The sequence below is a fragment of the Tachypleus tridentatus genome, chromosome 7, assembly GCF_004210375.1.
Source record: "Tachypleus tridentatus isolate NWPU-2018 chromosome 7, ASM421037v1, whole genome shotgun sequence".
Taxonomy (NCBI): domain Eukaryota; kingdom Metazoa; phylum Arthropoda; class Merostomata; order Xiphosura; family Limulidae; genus Tachypleus; species Tachypleus tridentatus.
The window spans coordinates 70,148,593-70,175,859 of NC_134831.1; the positions used below are offsets into that span (position 1 = coordinate 70,148,593).

A 27,267-nucleotide genomic window follows, 5' to 3' on the forward strand; every position below is an offset into this window, starting at 1 on the left:
AAATTATCACCAACCTGTATTGTAATAACATAGCAGAGAAGAACTGAGAGACAACTGAACCAGATTGTGTGGTCTTTGACGAAAAAGCCCGGTATGATCAGGTGGTTAGGGCGCTCGACATGTAATCGGAAGGCCTCTTATTGGAATGCTCGTCACACCAAACATGTTTGTGGCATTATAATGTAACAATCAATCGCACTATTTATTGGCAAAATAGTAACCCAAAAGTTGACAGTGGTTGCTCTCACACTGCTAAATTAGGAATGGCTAGTGCAGATATCCCTTGCGTATCTTTGCGCAAAATTAAAAAAGAAACAAATAAACAATTCGGGATAAACTTAAGTGATGGGAATTTTCTTGATGACGTATGTAAGTAAACGCTTGGACTAAATTTTCTACGTTTAACATCTATTAACTTTTTACCCTCTACGTTTTTTTCAACAAAATGTATTTTTCACATTCCTTATCCAAGCTAAGCCAAACCTTTGGGTGAATCTCCCAGTTTTGTGGAGTTTATGACCGTGTAGCTTTGAAACATTCAGATAAACATGTGAATCGGTGGTTCGAAATCGTGATAGAATTTAGATCTAATGCGGACATACTGCAGCAAAAAATTATTAGAAATTCATTTATTATATACTTTTGATATTGTTTGAAACATATACATGTATATAATAAATTAATATTTATTACTGTGTAGACACAATTAACTGTGATACTTTGTGTGACTTGGTAGCCTTAACTTCATGTAATTTCGCGCAACTATTTTAAAAACTGGGCTGATTGTTGCTTAGTGATTAGCGTGTTGGGCTTTAGATCGAAAAGTTTTATGTTCAAAATGTGATGCCTCAAGATATGTTCCGGATTTTTGGCTGGGAGTGCGTTACAGAAGTAAGCGTCAATCCTAGTATTTGGTTCAAAGATTCGGACGAAGCCCTTGTGGCGGCAAATGCTGCTTACCAGTTGCCATTCCTGTAGTATATGAGTTTAAAATTTGGACCAGCTGTACGCAGATAGTGCATGTGCTTTGTGTAAATATTTTTAACAAATACCACGTGTAAGTGGTGAATAAAGAAAGTTTTGTGAGATTTCGCGCGAAGCAGCACGAGGGTTGTCTGCGCTAGCCAACTACTTTTTGATATCAGCCCCTTCCCCACCCCAACTCTTGAGTTTTTCTTGTCAGATGGAGCAACGTGATTCGAACATCAATATTATAATATGATTAAGTCCCTACAGTGCGGTGGGAGATTTGTTTTGGTGATAACGGGACGCGAACAACGGAGGTTTAGATTTACAGCCCGGTACGCTAATGAATAAACATCACCATTTCACCTCAGAATAGGTCACAGAGCAGTGGTATTTGGTACCTTAACTTTTTGTGTTGCAATGACAAATTTAAAGTAGTTTATTAAAGTTTATACTTTCAAATGAGGAGTGAAAATGGAGATTGAACTGCTAGAGAAAGTCGAAAAGGAATTGGGATAATTTTTTTTAACCTAAAGCTTATTAAAGATAAAGACAAAAACGAGGAAGAATTAGCTTATGATTAACCTTATGCTCACACTGAAACCGATATTACGAATAAGTCACCACTATTCTAGCGAGATACATGCACTCGGAATAATATATATCAAATTTGATCACATGACAATCAAACGACCAGAAAGCTTTTTATTCCGTTAATGTTAATAACGGAAACGAGCCTTTTATTTTAATTAATTTTTACAGCCAATCCACGTCTATACGAATAAGCCGTTATAGCATTTTTAGTTAACTGACGTTATGTATTGCTTTTATCTTAAAGAGAATCAAGCACACGTGCTCTTAATGTCACCAATCAGTGACTCGTTACACATAACGTCACTTGAAGGGATAGAAGTAGGAATAGTGGGTTATACTGAATAGTTTAGTTGACGACAAAGCTTAATTTGAGAACACTTTGAAATCAGTGGCAGTAGTAAAACTTTTAACATCTTTTCTTTGTTGTTGCCCAAAATACTGAGTTGATTTAAAAAGGAGAGTTAAAGTTTTTGGTTTACAAACTACTTCTGTATACTGTATATTTTCAAAGAGAGGTAGGTATACATATTCTACGGAGAGATGAGTAACCCGGCCAGTAGCTTTGCCGATAAACGTCCCCTTAGTGCGTGGACTACTGAGGGCGGACCCACCTCTCGTTACGACCTAGGTGATGACCCAGCCTGTGTCGAGGTGAAAGAAGTGGACATCGTTCCAGAGGCGCAACGGTCAGGTTGTTGGTATAGGTTTCGGAAAGGTAAGTAATGAAGTCTGATATTTTTTGTTGTATGTACTCTTTCTAATATGATGCTTGCAAATTAAATTAATAAAGAAAACATTGATTCCAAACACTTACAACACTCATTATAATTGTCCTTGAGTTCATAAGTGAGAGACTAAAATACATCGTGTAATTTAGCCATTTCATCAGTTTTATTTAAAATTAAGAATTACTGAATATCAAGTATAAAGAATTACATTACCTGGATCTTATACTCAATTTTATTGTTATTTGTTCTAAATTACCCACCATTTAATGAACATTTCTAAAGTTATTTTTCTTAACCTTTTACTTACGCATATAAATTCTAAAAAAGTTGGAAATATAAATATCATAAATATCATAAATATAAATATATATAACTGATTAATTACAAAAGTTAAAATTATTAAAATTGCATGAACATGTACTGGGTAATGTTCGTAGAAGTCTTATCTAAAATACAGAGCATTTAAATAGGATTTATATTTCAAAAACAAATGCATTAAAGAAACAAATCCTTTTACTTTCATTTCCCATCAGAGTGACGGTCAATCCCACTATTCGTTGGTAAAAGAGTAGCCCAAGAGTTGGCAGTGGGTGGTGACGACTAGCTGCCTTCCCTCTAGTCTTACACTGCTAAATTAGGGACGGCTAGCACAGATATCCCTCGATTAGCTTTGTGCGAAATTAAAAAAACAAACAAACAAACCCATCAGAATGACATTGTGAGATATGACAAAAAGTGACCTGTGGTAGAGAGATTTTTTATCGTTTATTTATGATAAGTGATGAGAAAACATTCGTTTTCTCGTTGTAGTTCAGTTAACTTCCGTGTTTCGATAATGTAAAGTTAGCTTTTGGTAGAGCTCTGAATTTCGGAGATGCCGAGCTGGATTCGAAACCTTGTGCTAAAAAAAGTGTTCCTAGCACTTTATTTACTCTGCGGGTGCCTTATAAGAGTGATAGGCCCATCACTTATTGTGGTTGGTGAGTTGTCCGACAGTGTGTAATTTGAAACGGCGACAGATAAGATTAGTAGTTTTGTAACGGTGACAGATAGGCTTAGTAATTTTGTCATAAATACAAATTTACTGTTTTGGTAATCGACTTTTTTGAGATTCTGTTCATTGTCCGGAATAATTCTTTAAATTATACAGTTACTACTCTAAACACGATGGTTATTTCTAAAGTTGCTTTCTGTCCATGCGATTTGGAAAACTGCCACGAATTTGCAACTTCACACAAACGTATGATAATACGAACTTGACGGGTCACGCCATGATTTCAGCATGAACAAAACAAGTTGATAACCTGAGTTGTACTCGCCAGATGTTTGTTATGACACTCTGATCTCACAAATTCGAAAACTTAGAAATGTAAAGATAATAGTACTGCTTCTGATTCGATCCTTAGACTTAGTTATAATAATATTTACACGCACGTTCTGAGTACCTAGACTATACTTCTAACTGTGAAAAGTGACACCCTGGTATAGCCACTTTTCTGCCAATAGAGATGGTTATAGGCCCGGCATGGTCAAGCGTGTTAAAGCGTTCAACTCGTAATCTGAGGGTCGCGGTTTCGAATCCCGGTCGCACCAAACATGCTCCCTCTTTCAGCCGTGGGGACATTATAATGTGACGGTCAATCCCACTATTCATTGGTAAAAGAGTAGCCCAAGAGTTGGCGGTGTGTGGTGATGACTAGCTGCCTTCCCTCTTATCTTACACTGCTAAATTAGGGATGGCTAGCGCAGATAGCTTTCGAGTAGCTTTACGCGAAATTCCAAAACAAAAAGCAAACAAGACATGGTTATTTATTTAGCTTTTCGCTAAAGGACGTTTTTTGCGTGACAATTATATAACTTGGTTTTTGAAGTATATTGTGTATTAAAAATTACAGATGTGAAAGTGTTTTACTTTTCATTTATCATAGGCTATCAAGTTGTCATTTACTTTATTTCGTAATTTCTTATGCGGGTTCAGAGCAACATAGTAAGTTTCCTAAATTTAGATAGATAATGTTGTTTTTTTCTGTTTTTCTTCAGAATTTTTCGAGTGAAGGTACACAAAAGAATGTTCACAGACGCTCCTAATTTTAAACTAAGATACTAAAGGGAAGTGAAGACAACTCGATCTTCTCAGAGCTGATCGAATATTGGGATTAGACTCTTACTCTTAAAGCACTCACACGTTCGCAGAGCTCATGGTCTTTTTTTGGCAGTAACATAACTGCAAACTATTGGAATCTTAGTTCGAGCACATTGACCGCTAGGCTACTCCTTACCCATTTCATGTATAGTTTTGTTACGATGTAAACGGTTTTCTACTTTTAGCATAAAGGTTTTTGTAGTTTTAGCTCAACACAATTTAATATCATTTACCGGTCTTAGAATTTATTTTTGCGTGTATTATTAGGTGTCCTAATCTCAGTATGACAATTTATTCTAATGCAATCATTCTGCAGTAATATGTATATATATATACATTAATTTATTTAACACGAAAGATAATTGTTCTTGTTTCATTATGACTGGTAGTTATTAAGTACTGCAAATCGTTTTTGTATCTATAGAACAGGTAGTTATTAAGTACTACAGTTTGTTTTTGTACCAATAGGACTGGTAGTTATTGAATTATTACGGCCGATGGTTGTTCTTGTTTCAATATGAGTGGTAGTTATTAAGTATTAGAGACTGTCTTTGTGCCAATGGAACTGGTAGCAATTAAGTACTGTAAATAGTTCTTGTGTCAATAGGACTGGTATTGATTTAGTACAGCAGATAGTCATTTGTGTTTCAGAAGGTTAGGTTTAGCATTCTAGCTTCAACATATCAAGCAGTTGTTCTTGTTTCTAGCGTTGTTAGTCCGCCACTGGGGAGGGGGCATGATGTTTCTTTGAGGTCAGAGGCGTAGATCCTGGGGAGATGGAGGGCATACATCCCCCCTTCATTTTAGGTGGGGGGTATGATGCATACAATCATCCCCTACAGTTTGGTCTGTTGAATTGTTTTATTGCATCACAGGCCTACAAATTGTGTGTTTGTTCTTGTGATTCTCGTGTTCTTACCAATCGAATTACATAATTAGGCCTAGATATAGGCTTTTCAGTCGCCGAAATGTACATCTTTAATATAGGTGTGCTTCTAAGCTTTTCGATCTGAGCGATAGTTTGTAAGTATCAGTCAGTAGGCCTAAGTGTACATGTAAGTATCGTGGCAACATGATTACTCTGTGACTGCATGTTTATAGCTTTCAGGTTCACGTAATCAAAAAGATTACCAATTTGCAAATTGAAGAGACCACATAAGTGGTTGCAAAATCTTCCCCCTCCATCGGGTGTAAAAAATCTACGCCCTGTTTGAGGTGATATTGCGATTCGCTTTCACTAACTTTAGGAAACTTCTCAGACGTTTCTAGAAAGATATTGAGTTTAAACGTATAACGCACTTGTTTAGTTTTCAGTATGAGAGGCTGTTGATGTACCTTCATCAAGACTGATTTGATTCAATTTACACTCGACAGTATTGTGTTTGCTTTAATAGAAAATAATTTATTGTAGTTCCAACACATGTTTTTTTGTTTTTTGCTGGTGTTACACATGTGTGACAAGCTCGATTGATTATTCTTCTGGTTTTAACTTGACAGACTTTGGCTCTAACCTAAGTCGAAAACATTTTCTTGCCAGTTCCTATCAGTAAGTTCCAAACTTCTTCTCGTTTCAGTGTGTCAAACTGGACTGCTTGTTTATCTGATTTTAACTCCATAGATTTTTTTCCTCTGACATTTTCATCGCGACAGGGCTCGTTTTGTGTTTTCAGCACAACAAACTGGATCAGTTAACCCACCAGATTTTGATTCTGACTTAATTTACAACGCTTTCTTTTTCAAACCGATAAGTTTTTTTTTTCTAGTTTCAGCTTGACAAAATAGATTGATTATAGATTTAATTTTAATCCACCAGAGTTTAGTTCTGATGTTCACAATGGTCAATTTTTATATGTATATATGCAGAACCTTCCTGAATTTCGAGACCAAGAAATATAATATTCTTGTGTTGCATGTATGTAGAGGACCGGCATGGCCAGGTGGGTTAAGACGTTAGACTCGTAATCCGAGGGTCGCGGGTTCGAATCCCGGTCGCATCAAACATGCTCGCTGTTTCAGCCGTGGGGGCGTTATAATGTGACGGTCAATTCCATTATTCGTTGGTAAAAGAGAAGCCCAAGAGTTGGCGGTGGGTGGTGATAACTAGCTGCCTTCCCTCCAGTCTTACATTACTAAATTCGAGAGGGTTAGTGCAGATAACCCCGTGCAGCTTTGCGCAAAATTCAACACAAACAAACAAGTAAACAATAAATAAATCTATCTGTTCTTTTGTATGCGACAAAGTTTCCTTTGTAGTTTCAGTATGACTGGTTGTTGATCTGACTTGACAGGAATATGTTGAACGTTATCACGTACAAAACATTTAATGAATCTGATAATAATAACAAAACATGAATCACCATTACGTGCAACGCGTACAGAGAATCCTATTGAATGGTTAGCAGTGTCTCTGCGGTCTGAAGTAGTGCAACGAAAACATTCAAAGATAATCGATAGTTTACAGAACAAATTGTTTATCTGAATATAAACAAAATATACATATATGTTAAGTATAAGCAGCTTTGAACCGCAAACTAAAAAAAAACAACAACACGCTACCGAACAACACGAACAGAGAAGACAAAAAAGAAATATTTTTTTTCCGTATAAGGATATTCACATGCCAGAAATATAAATAATAATATTAAACGTTTTTTCATATGTACGAGAGGAAATGGGTTAACGAAAGGAAATACGTAGACATAGAAACATGCAGGAGAACATTTTTTTGCATATCCAACTATCTATGAAAAAAAAATTACCTAAGCAACATAGACGTTTAATATGGATAAAAGGATTTGAAAAACTCACGGTTTATTGCCTCGTTATTGCAAGCACGTGGTTTATTTTAGTTATTTTTAATTTTTCATTAAAACTCTACGAACGGCTTTGAAACGCATAAAGTGCACTAAATCTCCCCTGTCCTTTATTATTCCTATTAATACTATGTGCAATTAACCACCCCTGTCTCCAACAGAAGGACCACGAATATTGATTAAGTATAAGTTGGAGCTATCAGTCAGTATAAATGTTAGAGTGGGTTTGAACGAATCTCCACATATACACCATATTGATTAAGTATAATTTGGAGCTGTCAGTCAGTATAAATGTTAGAGTGGGTTTGAACGAATCTCCACATATACACCATATCGCGCAGAAGAGGAACAGGTGGTGGTGAAATATTGTGACTTCGAAACTTAATAAAAAGAGATTTTATTTTAAAGTTCTGCGTGTACAAAATGGAGCCATATTATATGCTGTATGATAGACTGGACTTCATAATTTCTTTTTCTTGCCCAATCATAAGTTACAGCGCCAAAAGTTATATGTTGTTAATGCTGATTTCGGCCATAATGCGAAAGTTTTAATTTTTAAACATATGAAATGCACTACTGATTTTATAAATGGATAATATTTTATTTAATTTTTGCGTCCGAATATAAACATTTCAAAACAGTTCTAACTATCAGACATATCTTCATGGCTACAATAAGACTTTTTGTTTGATATCAAAGTCACATTGGGCTATCTGCTAGGTCTACTGATAGGAATCGAACACCTGATTTCAACGATGCAAGCCTATAAACTTAATGCTGACACAGCGGAGGACTGAAAATAATCTACATATTTTTATACGAAATTAAATCGTAGTTTGTTTTTGTCAGGGTGTGTTTATTTGTTTGTTGTTTTTTAGAATTTCGCGCAAAGCTACTCTAGAGCTATCTGCGCTAGTCGTCCCTAATTTAGCAGTGTAAAACTAGAGGAAAGGCAGCTAGTCATCATCACCCACCGCCAACTCTCGGGCTACTCTTTTACCAACGGATAGTGGGAATGACCGTCACATTATAATGCCCCACGGCTGAAAGGGCGAGCATGTTTGGAGCGACGGGGATTCGAACTCGCGACCCTCAGCTTACGAGTCGAACGCCTTAACCCACTTGGCCATGCCGGTCCATGAGGTTGTGTAAACAAATGTATTAACGAAACTGTTAATGACAAATGACTTGATAAATCTAGTGACTCTGTTTTTTTATTTTTATTCATGTACATTAGAATGAAGTTTTCCGGATGTCATTTTAAAATAAAATTCTCATTACCAAGGTAACATTTCGACGTTTATCAGATCTTCTTTTGTTATTTTAAGATAAATAGAATCTTGTTTTATCCATTGATGCGACTTCTGACGTATTGGTATTAGGTACGTTCAACCTAAACAGGTCTCCAGATTTATAACGATAAAATAAGGGGTTCGATTCCACTTTATGGACACAGCACATAGTCCATTGTAGCATTGCTATAACAAAACATACAACCTGAACGGAACTTTATAAAACACTTGGGTAAATGGACTAAAAGGTTAGATCAGAGACAGACTCCCTAAGGTTCATTTATGGTCATTCCAACTTTAAAATTAGCTTTGGTTTGGTTTGCTTTGAATTTTGCACAAAACTACACGAGGGCTCGTTGTGTTAGCCGTCCTTAATTTTGCAGTTATAGAATAGAGAGAAGGTAGCTAGTCAATACCACCCACTGTTAACTTTTGGGCTACTATTCTACAAAAGCATAGTGAACTTAACCATCACGTTATAACGTCCATACAGCTAAAAGGGGCGACCCACGGAGTGCGACTCGAGTTTCTTAACTACCAAGCCAGTGACAAAGGAAAAGCAATAACCAACCAGCATCTATCGTTTACACGACTAATCTTAAATGGCGAGATTGATCCTCACAAGTATAACTTCTCTTTTTGGTTATCTTTAGGATTTTGGAGGACACGAGAAATGGCGACGACCGAAGACAAGGAATGGTTTATAAAGACAACGTTGCGTGAGCTGCTCATCTACATCATCTTTGTAGCAGTTCTCTGCTTCTGTGAGTATTAGACATTTTAGGCTCTAGCTCTTCATTTTTCCGTAGAATGGTTGTCAGAAATCGGTTGAAATAACATCAACAAATACCATTCTTTATTGTGTTTTATACTGTAGATTTTGAAATATATAGCGTGAGTTTGTTCACTATTGTTTTAGTGTGATTAGAGAAATTCAAGTGCATGCTAAAATATTAAAGTGATATTGAAAACAGTTGAAAGGCCGTACTGGTACTAATTTTGATTTTTCGGTGAGATCCTGCAACTGTCGACGAATGTTCACTTAATGATTATTCTTACTGGGTTTATTTGTTAATATACTTATTTTCTGAAATGGCAATAAAGTCAACTGTCTGATTTTCAGATCTTGGTTGTGTTTTTTTTCAGAATACTCACGGTTGCCAAATATAATAATCCTTCTTTAAATATTTAATGTAATTAAAATGAGATCGTTTTACCTTTAGTAAAACTAATTTTAATAGGGTGAGAAATATCTCATGCCAACACATATGGGTTACTGTTACAGAAGTTGATAAATGTGCTAAGAGTAGATATCAATTGGTAGCCTTTTTATTAAAGGAAAAGGGTAGTTGAAAATACGAGAATTTACGAGAAGATCCAAATATTTTGGTAAGATAGTAAACAGAAGTGTTTGAAGCCAAAAAGAAAGTTCTATAAGTGTTTTTTTTTTTAGATTGAAGTTGTTGAAAAGCGAAGTTAAGTACATTACATGTCGTTGTGCTTTCGTAATCCATGAGTATACTGATTAAATCCGCACAAATAAGTATATGTTGGTTTGTATGTAAGCACAAACCTACACAATGGACAGTCTGTGCTCTGCCAACCACGGGTATCGAAATACGGTTTCTAGCTTTGTAAGTCAGAAGACATACCGCTGTGTCATTGGGAAGCCACAAATAAGAAAATGGAAGAGTAGTTACAACAAACTAGAAACTAGTTTCCAATTTTACCTACATTTGATTATTTTACTGAGTTTCGTAACTGGCGAATTACCACGTTGGTTCCAAACAAATATGCTGTGAAATGCGACATCTAGAGATTCAACAGTTATGAAAAACGTCATTTGGTGTTGTTTGTTTGGATGGAGTTCAACATTTAAAAATTGTTCGATATTTTTTGCTTCGACTTTCATGATAGGTAAAAGTCAGAGGTCAAACCAACAAGTAATATTATCAAAAGAAGTTTAAATCTTTACAGTAACAACGAAGGGATTGCGTGAGTGTTCCAGGTAACAATATTATATCTGCATATTGCGGAACGTGAGTGAGTGGTAAGTCAGAAAATAAGAAAAAAATGGAATGGTATTAACGAAGATGATATATTATTGATATACAAAACCTTAAGGAACACCAGTCTGTATGCTTATTAATATGTTGTACTATTTGCAGACGTCAGCTGAAAGCATACATTTAATGTTTATTTTCTTTTTATCTATGCGTCGTTTTTGCTTGCTTACTACAAGTTAAACCAAAACAACGCTGAATGTATCACGCAAACAGTTTTGGAGTTTTCGATTTTCACTAATGTAACTTCAGATCAAAGTGGAAAAGCTTTTTATTCATTTAATTTTAGCCGTTGCTAAGGTGACATATTCCGTCAACTCCACCTTCCATGTTTACCAATGTGGTATTGTTTGTTTGTTTTGAATTTCGCGCAAAGCTGCACGAGGGCTATCTGCGCTAGCCGTCTCTAATTTAGCAGTGTAAGACTAGAGAGAAGGAAGCTAATCATCACCACTCACCGCCAACTCTTGAGCTGCTCTTTTATCAACGAATAGTAAGATTGACCGTCACATTATAACGCTCCTACGGCTGAAAGGGCGAGTATGTTTGGTGTGACGGGGATTCGATCTCGCCACCCTCAGATTACGAGTCGAGTCCTTTAGCCACCTGGCCATGCTGGGCCCAGCGTGATATTAATTAGTTTCTATATCACATTTACTGAAAACTTGCAGATATGATGATGAAAAGATTTTACTTCTGAACATGTCATACTTTTGTTACGTCCCCTCTCCACTGGCACAACGGCATGTCTGAGGACTTACAACGTTAGAAACCGGATTTCGATACCCGTAGTGGGCGAAAACAGAGAGCTTTGTGATTAAATACAACGAGTACATAAAATATTTTTCTATCATAATTCTAAAAGATATCTGACTAGATATTTCATTAGTAGCTTAGAAAGAAATAATGTATTTTACAGCTGTTTGACTCTATCGATCTGTATTTGTGTAACTAATGAAATGAAAGTAATAATGTATTATATGGTCAGAGGGATGCTTTACTGAGTGATATATATATATATTAATTGTGCTACTTCGTACATGTGAAGTGTATTGTAACAGCGCGGATAAGATATATTGAACTATGATTGTGGGCAAGTTTATCTTGTCAAAAACAAATATTACGAACAAATTATCGTTAAAAAAAGTTATGTAGGGTTAGCTGCTGAAATAGAGGATGGAAGTGGACATATCAATTGATCCGGCTCATGGTCACATAGCAGAATAAGCCGTCTCGAGTTTACATGAAGAACAAAATCCCTACATTACTGGCTTCCCCACTTTGCCTATCGAAAGCTTGGTGTTTGAATATAATTTCAGCTTTCATCGTCATAACCTTTTAAAGTTAACTTTAGAATACTACTTTTATTACAATTTTGTAATAGAGTAACGTTTTACCACAGGACAATCTGTTTCCATTTGTTTATATGACCAGATGTTAGGGTGCTCGATTTGCAATCTTAGAGTCGTAGGTTCGAATCCATATCTCACCGAAAATGCTCTCCTTTTAAGCCATGGGGGCGTTATAGTGTGACGGTCAATTCCCCTATTCGTTGGTAAAAGAACAGCTCAAGAGTTGATGGAGAGTGTTAATGACTAGCTGTCTCAAAACAAAGTAACTGTGCTCCGCAGTTGAACGAGTTATAAGAGTTGCGGTCAAATCCCACTGTTTGATCAGAGTTGCTCATGATTTAGCAACGGGTAGTACTGACTAGCTGATTGCCTTCTAATCTATCACTAAATGATTAAGGACAGCTAGCGCAGATAACCATTGTATAGGTGTGCGCAAAATTCAACAAAACACCAAAAACTTCTCGGTTTCACTTTTACCTGAAAATACTGCAATAATATTTAACCCTTTCACTACGGCTGCTTTAAACACGGATGGAATTTTTGCGAGTCGTACACTGTATACAACTCATTCGTATCCAATCATGAAAATATTCTTATTTTTATATATATATATATATATAATTTGAATGATGTATATTATAAAAAACAAACTTAGACTGACCTCAGAAACTCTACTTGTTTCAAAATATTCGTTGTGTGTGAGTGTATTTTTTTAGATAATTGTTATTACGTATTATCAGGTAAACTAATAACTTTTGAGTAAAGTACGGATAGATAACTGGAGATATCTCACAAAGCACTAGCCTAACCTAGTTGAAAGAAACGAGACTGGGTACAATATAAAATAATGCGTAAATGAACATTACTTACCTGTGTAGCAAGAAAAAAACTATTCTGTACAGGTAATGACTACATAATATATTGAATGTGTAAGAGTTCAACCTCAGATGCGAACCTGAAGTTTAAACTTCAGAAAGTTTGATTTAGACTGAGAGAGTTATCCATTGTATATATATATATATATTACATTGGAATCGGTTATACTAAAATGAAATTGCTGCTTACCTCACCTGGTCCTCCAATACGTTAAAATACGGAGGACACAATCACAAGACGTTACTATACTCCAACTCGACAGGCGCCACTCGAGAATATACCAATACAGAACTAAGGAATTATCTAGTGATACTTTCCCAGGAAAGCTCAGTGATACCAAAGGGAAATGACCCTCCACAATGAGTGACATGCTCGAGAAAAATGTTACAATATTCCATAATCAGATTAACTGCTTAATAAATAAAATACATTCACTGAATATGTGTAAATGAGAGAGATAAACTAAAACTATTTATCTTTTTAAGCCAAAAGAGAGATAATACTTTTTTTTTTCAAATACTACAAAAGGAAACAGTGGGAGAGAAATCCTCTAACGGTTTGAACTCAACATAACAATACAGCGAGTATATTTTGTAATAATTTATGCATTGAAATAGTCTGTAACTTTTGATTGACTACTTATCATTTTCGAAATCTTTTTCCAGACAAACACTTTCACTTTGTAGAAGTACGGCGGTACTTTTATTTCTCTTTACCATTATTGTCTTGTCACTTTTGTATATAATCTTGGTGGGGGACGTGACTAGTAAAAGTGTTTTCACAGAGTTCGTGATTCCTCACAAGTCCACCTTTGGCCATAGAATACTCGAAAATTCGATTGCAGAACACCTTAATTTCGAATACTATACACGAAGCTATTAAATACTATTAGCATATCTGAAGTTATTTTATTATTTATAAACGTAATAATGACATAAATGCTATTTTGTGCACGATAGAAACAGTTTATCCGCTTCCACAGAGTTGATGTTTATTTTACATCAAATATTTTTCTTTTAGTGCTATGAAAACAGGTGAGTGTAAAGATTTAGACTTTGGGGGGGAGCTTTTTTCTGAGAATATCTTGTCGGATTGTAAAACAAAAGTGAAAAATCTAAGTGTATTATGAAGTGCAGAAATAACGTTCACAATAATCAATCGAATATATTAAGGTTTAGAAGAACAGTTAATTGTTTGTTTGTTTTGAATTTCGCGCAAAGCTACACGAGGACTATCTGCGCTAGCCGTCCCTAATTTAGCAGTGTAAGACTAGAGGGAAGGCAGCTAGTCATCACCACCTACCTTCAACTCTTGGGCTACTCTTTTACCAACAAATGGTGGGATTGACCATCACATTATAACGCCCACACGACTGAAAGGGCGAGCATATTTAATGTGACAGGGTTTCGAACCTGCGACTATCAGATTACGAGTCGAACGCCTTAACCAGCTGTCTTCCCTCTAGTTTTACACTGCTAAATTACGGACGGTTAGCGCAGATAGCAGTTGTTACTATGATAACTGGCTCACATATATAATATTACACAAGGACCGTGTTTGTTGGGTTCCAAATACGTCCTTGGAAATGGATATGACGAACATAATATGGTTGAAGTACTATTGTACATTCTTTTCTTGAAGAACCTTATGGGACTGAGTAAGGAATATAATTTTAAAAATATAATAAGCCTAATATTATTGTAATCAAGTATAATTAAAATACAATATTATTAAATATGATATTTTTACAAAAAATATGAAAAAAGCAAGATATGTACAAGAAAGGGTAAATTTAATTTCTGTAAAAAAAAAAGTTTTTGTCCCATACATCTTGTACTCATAATCTCAAACATTACTGGAAAGAAGGTTTTTATTCGCTACTATATGGAATTCACCTGAATTATTACTGTAACATCTCTCGGTTTTGTACTGATAGGAATTATTTGCTATTAATCCTATACATCCTTGGAAAGATATATTGTCTGCCAGAATCCAAATACATTCCTAACTTGTAGCTGTTTGTTCTCTGTTATTCCACCATCTGTGCAATGGTGAGGAATTTACTAATATTATTTTGAAAAACAAAAAGTACATGAGAGGTGTTCATAAAATAACAAACCAGATTTTATTTTACTTAGGCTAACCAGACCACAAATATGTAAGAACAAAAAGCTTTATTCCTTCACTTTGTTAACAACGTAACTATTTTTTTTTTTTTTCAGATTGAAAACCAATGCCACTCGCAGTTGTTATTTCGAAAGTTTATTATAAGTCGCTCCTCGTGGTAGGTTAGTCATAACATACGATATCACTACTAGCAGTAACTGATGACCTGTTGGTGATTATTTTTACTCAACCCCTGAGCAGACACAGCTACACAATGGGTTATTTGTTTTGTGCTCAGCGCAGGGAACAAACTTCGAACTGTAACGTCAAGAACAGCTAATTACTTGTTAATAGGATTATTCGTCGATAGCTTATAATAAATAAAATACCCTTAGTGTCTGAGTACTCATATTTATGATTTTTCTCTGCTGAAAAGTGAAAATATTACTTAGGTTTCGTTTTCAACGAGTTTGGCTTTACACAACATTGTATATTATAACTTAAATACAACAGAGACCACCAATAGAGATAATAAATAAATATCATCTTTATACAACTATTTCATACTACTCGTGATTACTGATGTGTATGACGTCTTGGTTAGGCCCGAATCTAGAACTAACACTAAAAGAAAACTTTATAAAATTAATTGTTGAGATCAATATGCAGTTAAATGCACTTCAACATTTTCTGCTCGTTGTTGGTATGGTTCAACAAATACATCATTCTTGCTTTTAGTTCATGTCAAGTGAAACAAAACGTGCTATAAATTTTGTTTTTGTATTATAAATTACCGTTTAAAATTTTGACAGACGTTCTTTTGTTCCATTTTGTTCTGAGATAGAGTTAATTTATAAAACATCACCTAGTTCGTTATAAACCTTAAATGAGCTTCGCAGTAACAGTACCACGGAACCGTTTTCAAACTCAGCTTGAATTTATGTCATATTGTGATTAATACCTAATATAACATGTGTAAGTTCATTTGTTTCATTTATGCATGTATAAGTTTTGAAATTAATATATCTGTATGTTTACAAATAGTTAAGTTTTCCCTATTACCAAATGTAAAAAAAAAGGTTACATTGAATCACCAAGAGGATTTAGTGTTCACACAGAATGTGTGAAGGAACGGAAACAAGTAACTGGTAAGTGACTATAAAGCTAGATTTATTAATTTAATTTCTAATAAGATGAAGAATTTGCCATTCTTTTCCCACATCCCATTTTTTATACCTGTCATTTGAATAAATGCATCCTTTTAATTTAAAGCATATTATGTGTGGAAACGGAATTTAATGAACCCATTGTCTCTAATGAGATAGAAAACTTATACATACAATGTGTTGTATATCAACGTACATGCGCAGAGTCCCCGAAAATGTTCTGTTTCAAGAGTAAATAAATCCATAATTAAGAGTTACAAATATTTTTATTTCTTGGTTTTGAAGTTCATATGTCATGTTGTGTTGTAGCTTACAGAGTGCATAATTCTTCTCGTGGTTCATCGCATACACACGTTTTACCAATTGCAACGTTAAGCGTTCCTTATGTGACGTCATGCGGTGCGAATAATTAAAACAGGTAACTTCTCCAGGCGGTTTTCGACCCCCTTTTTGGATGGCCTAAGGTGTAGACTTTAGTGACGTGGGAAGAGTGTACCACAAACCGTTTTTATTTATTTGGAAATATTATTAATGTTTTCATTTTATTTAATATTTCAGTTTCAGGAGATAAGTTTGTTAACCATTCCAACTGCGTTCTTACAATCACTGTAATTACTGAAATAGTCAAGAATATCAACTTTTTATAACTAGTACAGAATATATCTTTTTTTCATACTAGGGTATTTTGACGTAACACTTTTTCTCAAAAATTCAATGCAACTTCTACTTGTAGTTGTAAGATCCTCATTGACGAAATGTCTCAAGGTCGTAAACAAGAGCAAATTTACTCATGTAAAAGCTATGTGTTGCAACCTTTGTTCTCAAGTCTCAAGCTAGCGTGTATACCTTTCTATATGGATTTCCTGGAAAGTAGCGTATTCAAAAGGCGAAACAGAAACATCTACGTACAAACTGGTATGGAAAAGGACTATGTGTAGAACGCTAGCTGAAGCTTCTGAGGTAGAAACCAGAGGAATACCTGACTTTCTTTGTTTAGTTGGTTTCCATAGTTCTATCACTTACTGTTGAATATAGCCAGACGAATAGAACACTCAAGTTGCAATCCGACAGTTGCGGGTTCAAATGTCCGTCACTTGCTCTTTCAGTCAGGGGGCGTTGTAAGGCAACGTTCAATCCCACTAGTCGTTGGTACAAGAGTAGCCCAAGAGTTAGTGGTAGGTGGTAATGACTAACTGCTATCCCTCTAGTCTTTCACTGCTGAATTAAGGACGACTATCAAGCGAAACCTTTTTTTTTCTTTTTTAAACGAGTAAGACTGACGTATACAGATCCACAATCCCTTTTCCGAAACCCAGTTGTGTTTCGGATTTTAGAACAAATGTATCACCCCAGAAGGGTCCAGGGCAGCAACCCAGAATCAAACATTAATACTATTGCAAAAATGTATGAATACTCACACTAAGTGGATTAAATAAAGACTACAACTATTACTACAATTTATTTATAGAGTAATAAGTGAAACAGTGAGATAATTATATACCAGAAATTCTCTAAACCATTTTATTTCTAACAAAAACATTCGGTAAAACTTAAACATACCCAACTTAAATGAACAGTAATTAAATACATTAATATTTCTGCAGAGAAACGTATGAATACTCACACTAAGCGAGATAAATAAAGACTATAAATAGTATTACAGTATATATGCAAAAATGGCTCGTTTGGGTTGAGAAAATATTTTACATAGAAGAGCGAACAACGTTTCGACCTTCTTCGGTCATCGTCAGGTTCACAAAGAAAGAGGTAACTAACGATGACCGAAGAAGATCGAAACGTTGTTCGCTCTTCTATGTAAAATATTTTCTCAACCCAAACGAGCCATTTTTGCATATATATTTCTCAACAAGTGGGTTTCTCGACATCACTGATTAGTATTACAGTTTATTTATATGCTGTAATGATAAACCGGTAAATGACTTAGTGGAGTAAATATAGAACCTAAATACTCTGGAACAGTTTCACAGTGAAATTAAACACAAAGTCACAAACTAAAAAGCAAAAAAACTATATATATATATATATATATCAGCGAACAGCAGACACAAGTGTGACTAGTAGGAGCGCTGAGACATAACTGACGTGCCACTCAGACTACTGGGCTACGCCGCCACGTCACACTTTAGTGACGTAAGTCAAGTGGGTGTGAAGTTGGGTCAGCTGTAATACTGACGCTCCACACTCCACGGAAAAATCTTCTGTTTTCAGAGCTTTTAAATTTAGAATATTGGAACTTCGGATACGATATTCTGGACCTGCATTATATTACAGCCAGTTTTTTCTCTCTCTTTTTTTTTTGTCCTCTCTTGATTTTAATATAGTTTCTTAAGCAACTTTTTCCAACAGAGTTCTTTAGACAACTGAAATAATGCATTTTAAAATTCCTTTTATGATAGTACAAAACAAGAACAAGACAACGTTCTTATGCCTTGACGAGGAAGTCACTCAGAAAGACACAATGTATGAAAGGACAGCGTCAAAAGAAAATGCGTTGCATGGTTAAAAGCTATAGTCTGGTTAATAGTAACGTGGTATCTTAGGATTTTGCTTGCAACAACAGCATACCCCAGAAGGCCAGCAGTAACCTCGAATTTTGACGTAGACTTGGTGGATGTCCTTTGGTGCAACTAGTATAAAATCTTTCAACGATAAAGGTAATTCAAACAAAGAAACGGATTCAATTTCAGATCCTCTGCTAAATTTACCATCCATCGAACATCATAGAAGAATACAACCGAGATCGTGTGTCACAATTTAAAAACAAGTACTGTCTATTAACGAGTCACATTTTCTTTCTTTCTGTGACCTCAGTGAGACTAAAATCGTGCAAAAAGGTGCTCATCCGAGAGGCGGCTATTACTTCACAACGTAAGCCTATAGTTTTGGTGGTCTTATTATAGCTACTAACTCGGTTTCATCCCAACCAAACCTATTTACAATTATGGGTTAAAAATGGAAAAAAAGTTAACATCACGCTGAATGAAATAGGTTTAACTACTATAGTAGATTTTCATATTTTTCAAGCTCTGATAATGATACTAGTGATAAATTATAACTAATAGTATTTTTAGTAAACAGCTGAGCTGGGTAAAGACATAACTCTTCTTATTAATGTAACTGATTTAAAATCAAACCAAAATATAAAAAAGTATACATTTTTCATGAGCCTATTGCTGTTGATAGATTATAGTAAAACGAGTTTCACATGCACATCAGAAAGTCACGTGACAAACACAACCAATATAATATTGCGGAATAGCATGCATCAGAAGTAAATGTTGACATTTGACATTGTGTAAGTAGTATGTTTTTACCAAAAAAACTCATCGTTTTGAGGATGGGGAAGTAGGAGCTCTTTCCAATGCAATATTCATATAATTAGATCATAAAGATCTAATTTACTATTTACATGATAGGATATCCCTTGTACTTAATGGCACCAAAAGCGATTGAATATAGATCAACTTAGGGCGCTAGGACCATCCAAAAATTAAAAAATAGTATAAAGATGGAAATGGGTTATTGCAAGAAAAATGTGGTGTTCAGTAACAAGTGAGAATCCTTGACACAAAGGTCAACGCAAAAGACGTCCACATGGATCTACAGTACAATAAAGAAGGATCTCCATCTGGAAAAGCGACACAAATCACGTGTATACAAACTGTTTCCACGATATACCCATAGTCTGTGGATTATTGTACGATTGAATTGTTGCAACATGTGCTGAAAAATTGCAGATGTCCTCGTATGCTAGATGGCTTATGTATAGCTCTAGATGAGGAGAGATGTACTTCGGACAAGGTAGTTTTGTGATGGAAGATATACAGCAGGTTATTGTCAAGATGTTGCATGACATGGTGACGTTCTAAACTCATTTTGGTATAATGTACTCAATCTCTATAGAGGTCTGGAAACACTTCGCATAATTAGTGCATTCAAATAATAACAAACACTAATATATACGAACATACTCACGCAGAAGGAGCTCTTGACTTGACGTAGATCCTGCATTTGCTCTCGTTGATTAATCACAAAAACACAGCAAATTTCCAAAACAAAAATCAATTCACATAACATGCAAACACAACCCAGGACAAAAAAATACCATACCATCCAGACAAATAGTATTTATGGAAGGGGTCACTGGAACGTTTAAGGACACTAACATATCTAAGAAAAATAAACGATGTAAGTAACCACTGTCAAAATCAAACGGATAGTCGAAGATAGATATTTAAAATAACTTCTCCAAGGTTGTCCAGAAGATATATTTAATTCCAAAATCAAACTGAAATGCATCCTCTTATAACAAAAGCCTTTGCTTGCATTTTTGTACCTAGTAGACATATTTCAACTTTACCTGATTTAAAAACCTCCTAAAAACCGTATTTCGATACCCGTGGTGAGCAAATCACAGATAACCCATTGTGTAGCTTTGCGAGTCCGCACATATACCTCTGTGTCCCTGAGAGTCTATATTTCAGTGTATTAGGATGTTAAGGACGTCCTGTCAGAAAAGAAAAAAAAATGTCCTATTTAACTCTAGATGGGATGATTATGTCCAAGAAAACAAATAATTCCACAAACTTACAATAAAGTTTAAACCTAAAACTAGTGTCCATTTAAATTTGGTATTGTTCCGCTATTATGGATTTAAACTTTGTGGTAAATTACTTCACACGGTACTCAGGAATCTTACATAAGACATAACTGACAACACTTACGGTGTTAAGTACATTAACAATAAAACTATTAAGCTAGAACAGGATAAAATGTAAAAGAAGCAAAAGTACCAGCCATTTCAGTTATCCAGCTGTTAGATATATGGCTATGTTTCTGTATCGTGAAAATCTCACACGAACAACACGATAAACCCACTTGCTGAAATTGCCAGGAAAACGATAGAGATAATTATAAAAGTTACAGCAAATATAAAAAAACAACAACAACAAAATGCCAACTAACTTATGTCAAACAAACCTTATTACTACTTCACACAAAATTAAAATTCACAACATAAAAATAACATAAAAGTACCACCCGATAGCAACACAATATTCAATATACACAGGTTCACTCTAATACATACATCTGTCGTGAAGTCCATTGACTCAACTACTTTTGCGTAAACTTAAAGACATGCAAAAAACAGTTAACTCACACACTGGTCCAAGCAGTCAAACAAAGAATTTGTACAACCATAAAGTTAAACAAACACCATTTGTAACAACTTTAATTTAACAACCTACCAGTTTACATTATAGCTACCCTAGTATAAAGAGGGTTTAAACATGAAAACATTGATGGTGGACTTGCTTCACTCTCATGATCGTCTATGTCAGCATTGATGGTGGGCTTGCTTCAATAAAAAGCACAAACTACAAAGATACAAAAGGTGACATAGTATGTGTTGATAAAAATCTTTTATATCATTCACATAGCTTAAAAGTTGATGGTTACAAGAGCAGATCGCTCATGTAAAAGCTCCCAACATAGAGACATTACTTTACTTTGTAAATAAAGTACTTCGTTACAGCGTATCTTCATATTCTTCTTTGATGGAAATATCTTTGTAGACATTGTTCTGAACAATTTTAAAACAGTATGTATTGTCTTCCTTAGACTTCTGTTAAAATATACTTCTTCACTAAAGTTATTAAACCACTCTAAAGAGTTCAGCAAAACAGGTGATGGCTGAAAGAGTAAAAACGAAGAATTGGATAAAGTAAGACAAATTATAATGGTAGACGTCTACCAGACTTTCTATAACATCATATTATTGAGGCCCAGCATGGCCAGGTGGTTAAGGCATTCGACTCATAATCCGAGGGTCGTGAGTTCAAATCTCCGTCGAACCAAACATACTCGCCCTTTCAGTTGTGGTGGCGTTATAATGTGATGTCAATCCCACTATTCGTTGGTAAAAGAGTAGCCCGAGAGTTGGCGGTGGGTGGTGATGACTAGCTGCCTTCCCAGTAGTCTTACACTGCTAAATTAGGAACGGCTAGCGCACATAACCATCGTGTAGCTTTGAGCGAAATTCAAAGCAAACCAATCATATTATTGAACCTAATATACTTCAACCCATATTCGTGTCGTGACAGAGATCATCTACCTATCTGGTAGAACTTTAATTTAAAAACACACCTTTCTCAATATAAAAACCAATTAACCCGGTTATTACTATAACAAGAATAACTGGCTTGAAGACACTAGAACATTTAATGCTGTATTTATCAATAGAGCTTCATACTTTAATGATTAATGTCATATAATCAGTGATCGTCTTATCAATTTGGCAGGTATTAATATCCCAAAACACTCAATCCAAAAAACATGACATATGACAACTCAACTCAGATATAGTAAACACTATTACAGAACACATAAAGCTAAAAAGATTTAGATGAAAACAAGAAACACAAAATAAAAAGAGAAAATGAGTGAACACTTGAAAACAAACAAAATGAAACAACACAACTGATGATGTTCAAATTCAAGCTATCAAATCGGCCTCTCCTCAAATTTCTGAAAAAACCCCATAAAAAATACATTCAAATAATAGTTTTAAAAACACAAATTGGTCCATAATTACATATATAACAAGAAATTGACATGCAAAATGCATATTTAGTCAAATATATTTCCCAGAATGTAATTAAATATATATATCAAATGAATTGTAAATACATACTTTTCTTCCACAACAAAATGAACAGTTTTGTTAAAAATAACACCTCACTATTCCCACCCTTTTTCCTGTTAATATGTTCTCGGTGGGATAGCGGGGAGTCTAAGGAATTACAACGCTGAAATCTGGGGCTCGATTCCCTGCAATTGACACTGCTCATTGTGGCTTAGCTCTAACACAAACAACCTATTAATACTTTCTACAACACAACATTGGTCATACATAACTATTACCATATAAGGACATAAGAAAACAATTACACACATGAAAAATAATTTTCTATTCGAAGATCGCTCTTATTAAAAACGGTAATCGGCAATAATAACGTCTGTTTAACTTATCCCTTAAGTCTGTTTATACTTCGTTCGCTTTGTTTCGTTGCCATGACCGGTGTTTAATTCTCATTGAATTGATTTAGAAAAGTCAGGTGTTACTTAGATCTCTTTCTTCCTTCTGTACTGATGTTATACTTTCTGTTGAATATTAATTGTAATACTACACGAGGATTGAAGTAGACAACACTTACTCCGACCCATTTCAGAGCAATGTTCATGTAGGTATCACCATTATTATTATAATTATAACAAGTAGTAGTTAGAAGCATTTTGTAAGAGTATATCGGATATGGTCTGCATGTTATCATAATTATATAGAGGTTTTGTTGATGCGTTTCTGGGCGCTTTATGCTTTTGTAACTATGGTGTTTTATATTGACTGAAGTTTTAAAATCTTATTGGGTTTTGTGTTTATCCATGCCGGACTTGCATATTATATTACTAGTCAAATTAGCTATTTGTGCTCTGCCATCACAAGTTTCGAAACCCGATTTCTAGCGTGTTAGTCCACAGACAGACCGTTGTGCCACTGGGGGGCAGGTCAAATACAAGTGTTGTATATTTTGATTATGTTTTCTGGAGAAGTGCCATAGTTTTTTCCACTTTGAATCCTCAAATAACTCATTCTCTTCCAAATAATTGTAAGAGATTGTTTATATGACTTTTCCTTGTTAATTTTGGGTCACAGGTTGATCCTCAGTATTTAGTTGATGGTGTAGTCTGGAGTCGTGTTCCCTGCATGTATATTTTTGGTTAATCTTTCTTATGATTAGCTCGTTTTGTAAATATGATTTAGTTGATTTTGGGGGATGTGAATTTTAATTCTATATTTTTGACAGTATTCTTTGATATTTTTCAATTTTGATTGTAAGTTAGTAACTGCTATTGAAAGGGTGAGAGCACTTTTCCAGACCGTTACATCGTCTACAAATTGTGTTGAACACCTGAAGTTCTCGTCTTGAAGAGGCATATCGCTCACATACGTGATGAATAGTATAAGGTTAACTACCACTCCTTGGGAGACACCCGTCTCAGTAGTAAAAGACTCTGCGAGGGTGCCATTTACATATCCTATTTTCTTAAAAGTTTGTTAGCCAGCGAATAATACCACGCTATAGTTCCATTTCTGATGTGCGAAACCTTTGACCGTTATGTCATACAGTGTCGAATTATTTCACAATATCGAGAACGCACGCGACAGTGCATTCACCTTTGTTGGAGCTATTCATTATTGCTCCTATTAGTCTTACTAAATTGTGTGGTTTATCTGAATTTTCTAAATGTTAAGAGTCTGCTACTAATTATTATTTTAATGATTTTTCCTTATACAGCTTTGTAAATCTTTAGAGTTACTACTGGCCCGCCAGGAGACATTGAAGAGGGCATTGTAATTCAAAGGTCACATGTTATTCATGAGAAGACTGTACGGAATGAGATCGGTAAAGAGATGTAATAAAAGTATTGTCCAAGCACTTGCGCATACGCACTCTATGCAAGAAATTGAATGCTATTATTTCTGTTGCATTTATGATCCATGCCATGTTCTACAATTTAATCTGGTTAAGAGGCCGTCTTCAACGTAATCACACGAAAGGAAGTCGATTATTTAAAAAAAAAAAAAAAAAGAAACTCTTTGTGAACTTTCAGAAATAAGAGGAAATATAAACGCTGGATGAAAGACCTTTATGAAAATATGTGCACGTACGTTTAACTTCAGGAAGGCAATCATGTCAGTTGTACATAGGAGACATTAACCTTATTCGTGCGTAGTCTACTCCGCATTCGTGTGGATTCGCTTTAACGACCACAGTCTGGTAATTTGTTGACGTAAACGTTTGTATGCTTTGAAATTTCATTAAATTGGACATATTTCCAATAATCATAATAGAATAATTATGGATGGACAACTTGAGCATCTTATAAATAACTTAAAAATACTGATTTCGATTATTTTATTACCAACAACTCATAAGAATATCAATTATCCTTGTTAAGAGCATGCAAAAAGCTAGTCTTCGGTTTTCATAAATAACTGAATAAGTTTTGGGAGCCTGTGTTTGACGTTTTCAAATATAGAAAGATCAACAACATAACTAAAAGGTTTGGTTTGAATTTCGCGCAAAGCTACACGAGGGCTATCTGCGCTAGCCGTCCCCAGTTTTGTAGTGTAAGAATAGAGGGAAGGCAACTAGTCATCATCATCCACCGCCAACTATTGGGCTACTCTTTTACCAACGAATAATGCGATTAACCGTAACATTATAACGCCATCACGGTTGAAAGGGCGAGCATATTTGGTGTGATGGAAATTTGAACCTGCGACATTTCAGATTACGAGTCTAGAGCCTTAATCACCTGGTCATGCCGGGCCTACAATATAACTAAAAAGGTTTTGTCTTTGTTCCTTTAATATTAACTCTCACTGGGACAGCGGTGACTCTATAGAATTACAATGCCAAAACCCTGGGGTTTGATCCCCTAGGTAGACACAGCAGATAGCTCGATGTGGCTTTGCTGTAAAAAAAATCCAACAAAACATTCCTATAATATCAATACTTTACATGTCCATTATATACACTGCTTAGATTACTTTAAGCAAAACAAACAACAACTGTATGCAGTTCAAAGTATGTTGTTTTATCATAGTTTTCCTGTAAGATTCGAACGAAAGATAATACCAAAAACACATTTTGAAAGTGTTAAGTTCCTTAATTTTGAGTTTAAACGTTCGTATTGCACGTGCATTTTTAAAGTATAAACGTTTAAATTATTACTAGCAAAATATTGGACATAAACATTACTCAGACAACTGGCTTTTAAAAATGATTTTGATGCCTGCAGCATTACAAGAAAATTATGACTTACAAATTTTGTAATATAAATATTTTCTTCTATTATATTTTAACACCACATAAATAGAAATTAACACGCTCTCAGTAGGCCATAGATCTATACATTTGATTGTTCTTTGCCTATTTCTTTTTCCCTTCTTCTTCTTTATATTCATATTGATAGGCAATGAATGGAAGACAGACAATTTTTTTTTCAAACATTATATTTTCTCTTTCTCTTTTGTCGGGAATTGGGTATGAAGGTCCTGGATGGTCAGTTACGTATTGACCTGTTCCTCCCTCTTGTACATTGATCCACAACTTCTATTAAATACATTTGTAAGTACTTCATGAGGACCAGAGTAACCCGCATTTACTTGTTTGTTTGTTTGTTTTGAATTTCGCGCAAAGCTACACGAGGGCTATCTGCGCTAGCCATCCCTAATTTAGCAGTGTAAGACTGCTAGTCATTACCACCCACCGCCAACTCTTGGGCTACTCTTTTAACAACGAATAGTGGGATTGACCGTCATTATAACTCTCCTGCAGCTGAAAGAGCGAACATGTTTTTTTTAGGAGAATTCGAATCCTCGACCCTCAGATTACGAGTCGAACGCCTTAATCCAACTGGCCATTCCGGTCCATTCTCTGTTTACCCTCTACTGCGACATGATACTTCTACTTTGTATTTCTTAGAATTTCAGCTGATATGTTATGCGTTTTGCTTCGTATGATGAATCCGGCACGGCCAGGTGGTTAGGGCGTTCAACTCGCAATTTGAGGGTAGCGGGTTCGAATTACGATCACACTAAACATGCTCGCCCTATCAGTCGTGTGGGTGTTATTGTGTTACTATCAATCCCACTCTTTGTTGGTAAAAGAGTAGCCCAAGAGTAAGCGGTGAGGGGTGACGACTAGCTGCCTTCCCTCTAGTCTTACACTACTAAATTAAGGACGGCTAGTGCAGATAGCCCTCGAGTATCTTTGCGTGAAACTCAAAAGAAAAAAACAAACTGCGCCATGCCTTAAAAATGTATTTTGTACGTTGTACGCTTACTTGAAACTTCATGTTGTGTATCTATCTACCACGCACTATTGCTTTACGCCAGTACAATTAATTAAAATAAATGTCTTCAACAGTCACGTGCTCACATACTTTCCGTCGTAGTCAATAACTAATTAAAACCAACCTTTGCATGCTTATTTCAGTACAATGATGTTCATCACTTATTTAAGTTTATAAATTACAGTTGTAAAGTTCTGCTTTTCTAAGAAATATTCGAGACAAAA

The 27,267-nt window shown here is 35.2% G+C and overlaps 1 protein-coding gene across 1 annotated transcript in view; it reads left to right on the forward strand.

Annotated features, from left to right (window-relative positions):
• Nucleotides 1–1,886: 1,886 nt before the first annotated feature.
• The window catches only part of LOC143255925 (polycystin-2-like), a 55,018-nt gene continuing 29,637 nt past the window's right edge, over nt 1,887–27,267 (forward strand). Inside the window, exons 1-2 of the mRNA XM_076512358.1 lie at nt 1,887–2,275; nt 9,190–9,300. Coding sequence (XP_076368473.1) covers nt 2,101–2,275; nt 9,190–9,300 — 286 coding nt within the window. The 5' untranslated portion in view covers nt 1,887–2,100. The remainder of the gene's footprint in view (nt 2,276–9,189; nt 9,301–27,267) is intronic.